This window comes from Neovison vison, chromosome 1 (assembly GCF_020171115.1).
Source record: "Neovison vison isolate M4711 chromosome 1, ASM_NN_V1, whole genome shotgun sequence".
NCBI lineage: Eukaryota > Metazoa > Chordata > Mammalia > Carnivora > Mustelidae > Neogale > Neogale vison.
In genome coordinates this window covers 278,012,232-278,023,936 of record NC_058091.1, presented here as the reverse complement: position 1 = coordinate 278,023,936, position 11,705 = coordinate 278,012,232, and the positions used below count along the sequence as shown (strand labels likewise).

Genomic DNA, 11,705 nt, shown 5'->3' with positions numbered 1-11,705 from the left:
ATACAAAGATGTTTCCAACACTGGTCTCAGAAGATAGTTTTTGTTTTATATTTATGAAGCAATAATAATATTTTTGGAACACGATTGCAGGTTCAGGATTTACTGGGAAGACAAGGATATCAAATATTGTGTTCCATTAGTTTTTCATTGAAATCCACATGTCAAAAAAATAACCTTTTCCAGGCCATGTGTCCGAACTGGAAAATATGATCCTTACAACTAGAGAACATCAAACTGAATACAGTCCTTCCTGAGGGCTTAGATACTGAATCTGGCAACACTTTGGAAAAGTACTACTTTAGGTTCTCAAGAATCCAGAGAGCCCTCTGGTTCTTTCAGTGGGCTCAGCCCTAAAAATGCTCAGTCTTTGAAAAAATTATGAGTTGCAGGTGTTTAAATTTTCCAGGTTGTTTGGGGCGGGTGGGGGCGGGGGTCGTGTCTTCATTAAATAACTAGTCCTAACAACAAACAAGGATTACAATTTGTGGAGGTGATGTTTACACTTAATGCACTGCTGCATTGCTGCATTCATTTTCCTTCTTATCTGTCAGTGAAACCTTTCACCTCTTTTCTAAATTCCAGTATTAAACAAAACGACAAACACAAGTGAAGTAAACAAAAACCCACTCTATTACATTGTGGTTACAGAGCCTTGAGAACGAAGGAAGTTTGTCCCTTCCGGAGATCCGTCCAGGCGTTTGCCTGCAGCAAGATGGCGGCGGTCTCAATGTCAGAGGCGCTGAGGCTAATGTTGTGGGGGAAAAGGGCAGCGGCTGTAGCTGCTATTTCCGTTTCCAGGGTTCCTATCAGGTAACAGGACTGTCAGGCTTCTTTTTCAAGCTTCTGGGGTCTCTCCACTTTTGCGGGGGGGTCTCTGCTGGCTGGGTCCCGGAGAAGGCCTCGGGGAAAGCGTTCTCTGCTGACCCCTTCCTCTGGAAAGGGCAGGCGGATTTGGGACTAGCTGCGATTCAGGGGCGCTGGCCAGGCGAGTGGGGGCGTGAATGCGGGGATGGGGGAGGAGGACGCATGATTTCTTGGAAGGTTTTGGACTGTTGCTGTGAGAGGGGGTCTGTGGGGGTGGGGTTGTCTCGGGGTCTGCGAGCCGAGCTTTAGCCCCTAGAGAAGGGGAGGAGTCCGATTTTTCTCCCCACTTTCCGCACTTCTCCATTTTTTCACCTGTTTGCCCATCACGCCTCCCTGTTGGAAGGTTAGATCCCTCTCTCCCTTAACACGGTTTTAAGTGGTGGTAGTGGGTTTCTGTACAGGAAGGTGGTTCATCAGACTGCTTGGTTGAAATTCATTGTTAGTGAGCATATCACTGTTAGTAATACTGGAAGGTAATTTTTTAAAGGCTGGTGGTAATGTCGGCAAGTTTCCTGTCCAGAATTTTATTAAAGCTTCATAATATTTCAGAGATTTTTGCTATTATTGTTCTGCTTTGGAGGGTTTTTGTGATAGTGATTTTTTTTTCCCGGCTGCATTAATTGTCGATTTCCCTGTTTTTTCGAATTTTCCTGACTTTATTTTGCTAACACAACAACACACACACTAGTATTTTTATTTGCGAAGAATTAGGTTTTATCGCTATTTTCGCTGCTTATTAGAAACCAGGGCATATATTGAATATTTTTATGCATGCTCTGGAGATTACATTAAGACCTTAGAATAACATGGAAAGATTGTATGGACAGATGGGGATGGTTAAAAAATTGGCTTAGTCAAACGCTACTTAATTTAGTGTTATATTAAAATATAAAGGGAATGCAGAGAGTTAGATCTAGAGTTAATTGGAAAGGAATTTTAGAGATAGATTTTACTAAGTTTTAAATAGTGGGTGTTGGGGGCGTGGGGAGAAGAGGAGGATGTTGTGGGTAGGTTCAATGGCTTATGAAAAGCTTTGAAGGTGGTAGTGGATATATACATGATATATGGTCCTTGGAAAATAAGGATGCTAAGATTGGGGAATGGTAAACAAGTTTGTGGTTAACTATTTTATGTATGGGGAACTTGAAGAATGGAAAGTGCTTCTCTAAAATGCCCCACTGATTGACTTCCACTGTAAGAGAGGTGATCTAGTTTAGTTCTTGTTCTCCTAGACATTATGGAGATTAATTTTGCATTCCCAAGTAATGTATTCATAGTAGCCTTAGAACTCAAATTTGAAGGATCCAGTGGTGCATGACTAATTAAGACATGACTGTATATTTAAGCTTAAGTCACAGCCATTTTGTCAGCTATTGTAGTTGAAGTAAGATACTGGATTTTGGAAACTGATGATAATTAATACTACTTATAAAGATTTGAAGAATTTCTGCTTGCAAATGTGTTAGAAGAGATTTGAAAATAAAATATTACATCATATATGGTAACCTCTGTTTCACACTTTAAAAAACTTTGCTAAGGAAAACAAATTTTAAACACAAGCCAAATGACACATTTGTCTTTTTAAAAAAGATTTTATTTTTTAATTTTTAAAAACATTAATTTATTTCAGAGAGGGGAGGGGCAGAGTGAGAAGGAGGAAGAGTCTCAGCTTGGAGCCTGTTTCAGGGCTCAGTTCCACGACCCTGCGATCATGACTGGGATCACGATCTGAGCTGAAACCGAGAGTCAGATTTTTAGCCAAGTGTGCCACCCGGGCACTCCTAAAGATTTTATTTTTAAGTAACCTCTACGCCTAGTAAGGTGCTTGAACTCAAAATCCTGAGATCAAGAGTCGCATGCCCTACTGACTAAGCCAGCCAGGTGTCCTTATTTATTTGCTTTCTGTAACACTTTTTTTTTTTTTTTTAAAGATTTTATTTATTTATTTGACAGAGATCACAAGTAGGCAGAGAGGCAGGCAGAGAGAGAGGGGGAAGCAGGCTCCCTGCTGAGCAGAGAGCCGGATGTGGGGCTCGATCCCAGGACCCCGAGATCATGACCGAGCCGAAGGCAGAGGGGCCTTAACCCACTGAGTCACTCAGGCGCCCCTGTAACACTTTTTTTTTTTTAACCCAGAGAGTTTATGGTCATCTCACCTTGAGGCAAATTTATAGCCCTTCACTTTTACATATTATTGGCTTTTCATTGTTAAGTTTTTTCTTTCCCATATGATTCGGAGATAATGAGGATCTGAAAAGTTTGTGGGTGGAAAGACAACTAATAAACTGGATAATTTAAATCTAAAATTCTTTTTTTTTTTTTAAAGATTTTATTTATTTATTTGACAGACAGAGATCACAAGTAGGCAGAGAGGCAGACAGAGAAAGAGGGGGAAAGCAGGCTCCCTGAGCCGAAGGCAGAGGCTTTAACCCACTGAGCCACCCAGGCGCCCCTAAAATTCTTTTTATTGTAATGCTTCTAAAACATTTACAAATAATGTAATATTTCAGATCACTTGAATCAAATGAGGGAGAGTAGAATCAGGCAGATGGCAAGAAGGGGAGTAATGAACAAATACTGAAGAAAGATGAGTAGAAGGAAAGACGCAGTTACGTTAGCCTGTATCAAATTAACTATAGTACATCCGTAAGAAACAAAAGCAAACCAAAAAACCCAATAACATACATAAGGGTGAAAAATGATTTAAAACCGTATAGATGATTCAGTTGATCTAGTTAATGAGCTCATGCTCTAGAATGTCGTAGTTTCCACATGCTTCTCATTTCGCTGGATTGAGTGAGGAGGGGAAACCTGAGTCAGTGGCATACATTTATTCTTACTTTCCTGGGCTTATCTATGGAATTGTCCAGGGTAAATTTAACTGCTTAGGATTTTAATTTAAAAGCCAGGTAAGGGGGTACCTAAGTGGCTCAGTGGGTTAAAAGCTAGGTAAAATGGTACACTGTTTCAAAATAGCAATACTTTGGACTCTGTGCTTGATACAGTGGTTTTTGTTTTCTTTAACCTGTTCATGTATACTTACCTAGCCTTGTTTCATTATTTCTCATTTTAAAAAAATATTTTATTTATTTATTTGTCAGAGTGGGAGCTGCAGGCAGAGAGGGAGGGAGCAATAGGCTCCTCACTGAGCAGAGAGCCTGCCCTGGGGCTCCACCCCAGGACCCTGGGATCATGACATGAGCTGAAGGCAGAGGCCTTAACCCACGGAGCCACCCAGGCGCCCCTTTGGGAGGCTTCTTTTGTGTTCCTATCTCTGGCTCTTGTGCTGCCTTATTTCCTTTTTCAGCATTGGAGAAGCCAGTATGAAATTATGAGGTTCTCCAGGAACCTCCGTTGAGTAAGATGTGCTAAAGATGACAGTCCCAAGGTTGACAAAGAGTTCTGTGTATGTTACACCTTGCTGTGAAATTGTCTTCGCCCATTTTGAGAAACATCTAGGACATATAAACCAGTTGATGGCTTCATTTCAGATAAGCTGGATAAATTCCTCTCTGAAGTGCAGCTACTTTCGCTTTTCTTTGAAACATGTCAAAGCCAAGTTCAGTGAGCTTGAAGTATCTCTAAAGTGTCTTTTTTTTTTTTTAAAGTAGGCTCCATGCCCAGTGCTGAGTCCAAGGTGGGGCTTGAACTCATGACCCTGAGATCAAGACCTGAGCTGAGATTGAGTCGGAAGCTTAACTGACTGAGCCACAGAGGCTCCACTGAAATGTCTTCTAATAGATTTCATTGTTTTGCTTATTTTCCTCATTAAGAAATACCCTTAATTGGTCTATTTTCTTCAGTAGTGGACATCTTTGTTGAATTCTTCTTAGAATTAAATATTTTAATACATTCATCACAGTGTCTGGTACATAGTAAATCTTACCTAAATAAACTCTACTTTTATTTTTGGTTTGAATATCTGACCATGTTTCTTTTCTTTAATCTTGTGATATTGTGGTAATTGCTATTATTGTTTAAAATACTTGCCTCTGTTCCCTGTGCAGGATTATACATCACTGCCTCCTTAGCCAAGTGATTTGTTTGGGCCAATGTAATGTTACTGGCAATAATACACCATGTCAGGCAAAAGCTATAGGACCTGTCCTATGTTTTAACATGTCTCTTTTCCCTCTGCCTATGAGGTAGACATTTTAGGTGGGATATTTTTCTTTTAGCTTAGATTCTGGAATGAAGAGCACACGGAGCGAAGATAGAAGCTGGTTCTTAACAGATTGTGTAAAATATAAAGTCACTAAGAAATAAATCTTTGTTGTATGTTACAAAGATATTTAGATTGGTAGTTGCCTCAGCATAACAACCTATACTGATCCTTTTGTTACACATGTACATGCACACACACTTGTAAATGAGCAATTTTTAGCACATGGACTGATACATCAGTAGTGAGGCCACAGGCTTTTGGAAGGCTGGAAAATTTTTTTGACTGCAAAAAGTTTTTTGTATTTGTGTATACTTCATGACACCCATGTAATAGCACACACATAATAGGTAAATGTTTATCACATAGATGAGTAAATACATATTTAGAGATGTGTGATTGTGAGGAAAAAACAGGAAGCCATGGGTACTATTTCTATTAGTAGCCTCGTCAATGAAAGCCAAGGAAGCTACATAAATGTGAATATAACTACCTAATCTACATTAATCTATAACTAACCTATAACCTATAACTAACCTACATAAATGTGAATATAAAATATCTACAGGACATACTTTTTTTTAATTACTTGAGGTGGTCTTAGTTTAGGATATTAACCTAAAACTGTGTTATACTTCTGGATTGAAGTTGTCTTACAGATTTTTTTTGAACTCGTAAATTTCCTGATTCTTATATTCAAATTTTTAAAAAGAGGTGAAAATGAATTTACTTGGGAAAGGGTATTCATGGAACATGATAATTTTTTTGGAATAATAGTAACTAAATGTGATTGTTAGATTTGTGCTCTGCAAACCACTTTACATGAAGTTTTTTAAAAGTTAATTAATTTTACGTTGGGCTTAATGGAGAAAGAAGGAGCAGTTTGATTCCTTTCTAATACATGTTTTCTTGGTATGGGATGAATAAAGAATAAGGTAATTTCAAATGGAGATGCTTCTAAAATAAATCCCTTGGTGAAAGTTGAGAATCATTTTTATGGTATTTGTTCTGAGCACAAATTACTAATAGCTGACATTTATTCCTCACTCTGTATTAACCACTGTGCCACTACTTCACCTGTATTATAGTCTGTATTTCTCACAGTAATCCTGTGAACTTAGGTGTCCTTGTTTTTCTCATTTTTCAGACATACAGATGAGAAAACAGATTTTAAAATTTACATTGCTAGGAAATAGTCCGGTTTAGCAGTCTAAAGGAATGTCTTGACTTTAGTCGTGAGAAATACAGGTGTGATAATAGAAAATTAAAACCTCGGTGTCTTCTGTTTTTATTTTAGCAAAATATCTTTGAGAAACTATCTGATGCTCTTTACTTTCACTCTACTGTTCCTTTTGTACAGTGAGAGTCTCCAGTTGAGAAATTAGGTTTTTTTGTTTTATTTTTTGTAGTAAGGATTTTGTTCTCTTAAGTTTGGTAATGATTTTTGGTGAGAAACTTTTTATATGCGACTTGATTATTATACTTTCTTACCCTCTTATAAAAAACTCATGTGATACATGTATTAAACAAGGTAAACTGAACCTGTTTCTCTTTTTTTCTTATTACAGTGATCATGAGAAAAAAGTTATTGTATTCTTATTCCTTTAAAAACTATCAAGTGTTTGCTATACTTTCTGAATTCTTTTGTCTGCTTTCTAATAGTGTTTTTATGTCCTCCTTTGACTGATTCACTTCTCTTTAGCAGTTTCACTACCCTTTTTCATTTGTCATAAGTTTGAATACCAAGCAAGTAAAACTGTTAGGATTTTGTGTAAAACAAAGTAGGCTTAATGAAGCTCTGATGATGGCTGAAATTTATTTTGCTGTGATTAAAACCTTGAGCTTTGGGGCACCTGGGTGGCTCAGTGGGTTAAAGCCTCTGCCTTCCGCTCAGGTCATGATCCCAGGGTCCGACCTGATCCCAGGGTTCTGGGATCGAGCCCCCACATCGGGCTCTCTGCTCAGCGGGGAGCCTGCTTCGTTCTCTTTCCCTCTCTCTGCCTGCCTCTCTGCCTGCTTATGATCTCTATCTGTCAAATAAATAAATAAATTAAAAAAAAAATCTTAAACAAACAAACCAACCTTGAGCTTTCTTAAGGTTGACAGAAAATTACATATAATACATGCACTCTTATTATAACTTTTTTTTTTTAGTTTACAGTATCCAAAGAGCCTCATGGAACCTTACTGTACCTGAATTATGGAGTGACTAGATCCTTCACAATGACTTTCATCTAAATATTTGGATACTTAGCAAACTATTTAAGTCTTGTCTTTTAAATAGTGGCAGGAGAGCAATTTAGAATTCCTGTTTTAGATTTCCTTTCTGTTGTCTTATTTTGATAAGGTGAATACAACCTTAGGTTCTTTAGAACTAGCTAGTTGTCAAATGTGACTTTTTTTTTTGCCTTTACTCATTAGACTTAATTTTTTCTTTTATGGGATCTTGCTCTAGTTTAGTGCTTTTTAAACCCTTGCTGTGCCTCAGAATCACCTGTTGTGTGCATAAAAAATTGAGATGCCTTGGCTCCAGTATATAGTAGTTCAATAAATTTAGGTTGAGGTTTAGCTCCGTGGTGATTCTGATGGGAAGCTAGGGCTGAAAATTATTGTTTATTTTTTAAAATAGTTTCCATGCTATCTATCTTGAAAGACTTTCGAAATGCATTTTTCCTTGGGGGAAAGGTTGGAGATTTCCAGAAACAAACAAAAATTCTCCCATTTTTGCATATTCCCTAATCTAAAGTTTTATGCTTTTTACCCATGCACTGTATGGAGGCTTTTTCTTGGAGAAATATTCCTTTGAGGCAGAGCAGGCATTTTGATAATTTTGGAGAAAGCAGGCCATGTTACTGGCTCTCTAGAGACTCTTGTTCTTCCTTTTGGAAGGGCTCAGGTTTAATACAGCACAGCTGTTGAACTCTGCCCTTCTAAGTTTTAAGAAGAAAGTGTTTTATCCTTTAAAATGGAAATGCCTTTTTTAGGGAGGTGGTCTTTGGCTAGATACAGTTCTCTAAGAAAGTTGCATGCTTTTCTAGAGTTCTTTTGTTTCAGTGTTTTCTTAGAATTGTTTCAGATATTGAGAGCACAGTCTCTGAGAGTAAAGATCTGGCTGCTTTTGTAATATGTTTTGCTATATCCTTAACAAAGCTAGATGAAGAGTTTATTTCTTTGTGTTTTCTAGGACTTGAAAATATGTTCTTTCCTTTATTCAGCCACTCCATACATAAGGAAATGGTCCTTGAATAGGGTTTACTAGACAAAAGATCCTGTTCTAGATGACTGTTCAGCAAGCCATATGCTTCTCCTAAAAATGTCAGTCTGTCTTGATGAGCTTTAAAGTGAATGCAGATGTTTTGGCTCTTTTGAGGACTACCACTTTTTGTGTGGAAAGAACACTTCTTTTTCAGGAGATTTCTTCACTATACTTAGAGAAATTTGCATGAAATTGATATTTATAACTTCTGTCTTTTAAGCCTAATGAAATTATATTTAATTAGGCATTAGTAATTTGAGTTTAATTTTAATATCCTTAGAATAAATCAGATTTGGGGAAATAAAATAGGCCTCAATATGGCTTTTGTTAAGATTTGTATTTATTTAGTCTTTTTCAAAATTTGTAACTCAAAGTGCTATATAGTGTTTACCTTTATGCAGTGAAAGGTGATATTTTGACAGGAAAAGTTGCCTTTTTAGATGTTCAGTGCCTTCTGCTATAATAGGTTAATTGTAGAAGTTACAGTCCATAGATTCATACAGTGTTTGAGTTGGGAGAAAACTGTAGGATCATCCTGCCTGACCTTTTGTTTAATGCAAGAATTTCTAGAATTTCCTGCTTCTTGATTGTCTAAGAATTGAAGAATAAATGCTGAATTTCGGGAAGCCCTAAAAAACCCTTTGTACTTTTGGATTCATTGGTAAATGATATTTCCCTCTAATACTACACAGAAAAATTCTAACCCCATGCATATGTCAGCCTTTTGGATAATTGAAAACCTTTGTCATTACTCATTCTTGCCTGTAAGTCTATGCTCCAGGCTTAACATATCCCAATTGTTGTTGCTGTTGTTGTTTAGCCCTTTATTAATTTACTACCAGATTTCCCAATGCTTTACTATTTCTTGGTACTCCTTATGATGTATTCCATTTTGCCAGTATCTTTGAGCTATATATTGTACTTTTAACTAATGAGATTATCAGGTGATAACTTAGTGAGTTAAAATTGAATTAAAGAAAAAAGTTGACTCTAAGTTGGAAATTTAAAAATTTTTATCTTCAGGGTTACCTGGGTGGCTCAGTTGGTTAAGGTCATGATCCTACCGTACTGGGATTGAGTCCTGCATTGGGCTCCTTGCTCGGTGGGGAGCCTGCTTCTCTGAACTCTGCCTGCTGCTTCCCCTGCTTGTGCTTTCTCTCTCTCTCTCTCTCTCTCGCTCTCGCTCTTTCTGACAAAATCTTTTAAAAAAGAAATAAAATTTTATCTTTAAAATTTTAAAGAAAAGGGGCACCTATGAGGCTCAGTCAGTTGAGTGTCTGCCTTTAGTTTGAATTATGGGTTCAGGTTCTGGAACCAAGCCCCACATTGGGCTCCCTGCTTAGCGGGGAACCTGCTTCTCCTTTCTGCTGCTGTCGCTGCTTGTGCTCTCTAGCTCTATCAAATAAATTAATAAAATCTTTAAAAAAATAAAATTATTAAGAAAAATTCACTTTTTCCTTTTGAAATTATTTAGTTTTTAGAATTTAGTACATGTATAGATTTGTGTGAAGTTACCATAATAATCAGGGTACAGAATACCAAAAGACTTCATCACCCCAAAAAACTCCCTCCTGTTATGCCTCTCAGCTCTTATAATCTCTGGCAGTAAGTTATCTCTTCTTTTCTTAAAAGATTATTTATTTATTTATTTATTTACTTATTTGAAAGTAGAAAGAGTAGGAGCAGGGGAGAGGGGGAGAGGGAGAAGACGACTCACAGCTGATCATGGAGCTTGATGCAGGACTCCATCCCAGGACCTTGGGATCATGACCTGAGCTGAAGGCAGGTGCTTAACAGACTGAGCCACCCAGGCGCCCCATAGTTATCTCCATAGTTTTGTAATTTTGAGACTGTAATATAAATGGAACCATAATACAGTCTTGAGAAGATTGGTTTCATTCACTCAGCATAATGAGATTCATGGAAGTTGTTGTGTTTATCAGTAGTCTATTATTTTTATTGCTAAGTAGTACTTATTTTATTGTGTGGGTGTATCCATTGACTCCTTGAAGGGCATTTGGATCATTTCTGGGTTTTGACAGTTACAGATAGAGCCACTATAAACATTTGTGTACTGAAGTTTATGTGAACATGATTTCATTTCTCTAGAGTAGCTACTCAGGAGGGAGATTCCTGGGTCATTGGTAACATGTTTAACTTTATAATGTACTGCTAAAACATTTTTTAGAGTCGTTGTACCATTTTGCTTTTCCACCAAGGATGTATGAAAGTTTCGTTGCTCTGCATCCTCATTGGCATTATATTGTCAGTATTTTTAATTTAGCCATTTTATTTCTTTTTAAGATTTTTACTTATTTATTTGACAGAGAGAAAGATCACAAGTAGGCACAGAGGCAGGCAGAGAGAAAGGGGGAAGTAGGCTCCCCGCTGAGCAGAGAGCCTAGCCTGATGCAGGGATTGATCCCAGGACCCTTACTGAGATCATTACCTGAGTGGAAGCAGAGACTTACCCCACTGAGCCACCCAGGCGCCCCTAATTTAGCCATTTATACATTTAATTTATACATATACATACATTTACACATTTATACATATAATTTATACATTTATACATTAGATGTATAATGATAACTTCATTCTGGTTTTTACTTTTTTATTTCATTTTTTAAAAAGATTTTATTTGAGAGAGGAAAACAAAAAAGAGAGAAAGCATGAGCTGGGAGGGGGCAGCAGAGATATGAGCAGACTTCCCACTGAATGTGGAACCCTCCATGGACTTGATCCCAGGACCCTTAGATCATGAACTGAGCCAAAGTCAGATGCTTAACTGACTGAGCCACTGAGCTGTCCCTTCATTGTGGTTTTTAAATAATAACTTTATTGAAAAATAATGTAGGTCATAAAATTCACTCAAAGTAAAATTTGATGGTTTTTAGTATATTTACAGAGTTGTACAACGATTCATTGTCAGTTTAGAACATTTTTATGGCCCCAAAAAGAAAGTCTGTGCCCATGCACTATTAATTCCTGTTTCTCCCTTTCCCCAGCCTTAGGTAGCCACTCATATACTTTCTGTCTCTGTAGATTTGTCAGCTCTGGACATTTCATACAAATGGAATCACATGTGATCTTTTGTGATGGGCTTTGCTTACTTAGCATAATGTTTTCAAGGTTTGTCCAAGTTGTAGCATGTATCAGTACTTTATTCCTTTTTATTGATATAATAATATTCTGTTGTATGGACATACCACATTTTATTTATTCATTCTTGATGGACATTGGGGTTGCTTTCACTTTTGACTATTACGAATAATGACCTATGAAACATATACAAGTTTTTGTGTAGACATGTTTTTATTCTCTTGGGGATATACAGAAGAATTAAATGTGCTGGATAATGTTATAGCTCTGGTCTTTTGAGTAACTGCCAGACTCTTTCCAAAATGGTTGTATCATTTTATA

The 11,705-nt window shown here is 37.3% G+C and overlaps 1 protein-coding gene across 2 annotated transcripts in view; it reads left to right on the top strand.

Moving 5' to 3' along the window:
- The first annotated feature begins 670 nt into the window (after nt 1–670).
- NDUFS4 (NADH:ubiquinone oxidoreductase subunit S4) overlaps nt 671–11,705 on the top strand; it is a 116,488-nt gene continuing 105,453 nt past the window's right edge. For both annotated transcript variants that reach the window (XM_044231988.1, XM_044231998.1), the window contains exon 1: nt 671–810. In XM_044231988.1, coding sequence (XP_044087923.1) covers nt 713–810 — 98 coding nt within the window. In that variant the 5' untranslated portion in view covers nt 671–712. The remainder of the gene's footprint in view (nt 811–11,705) is intronic.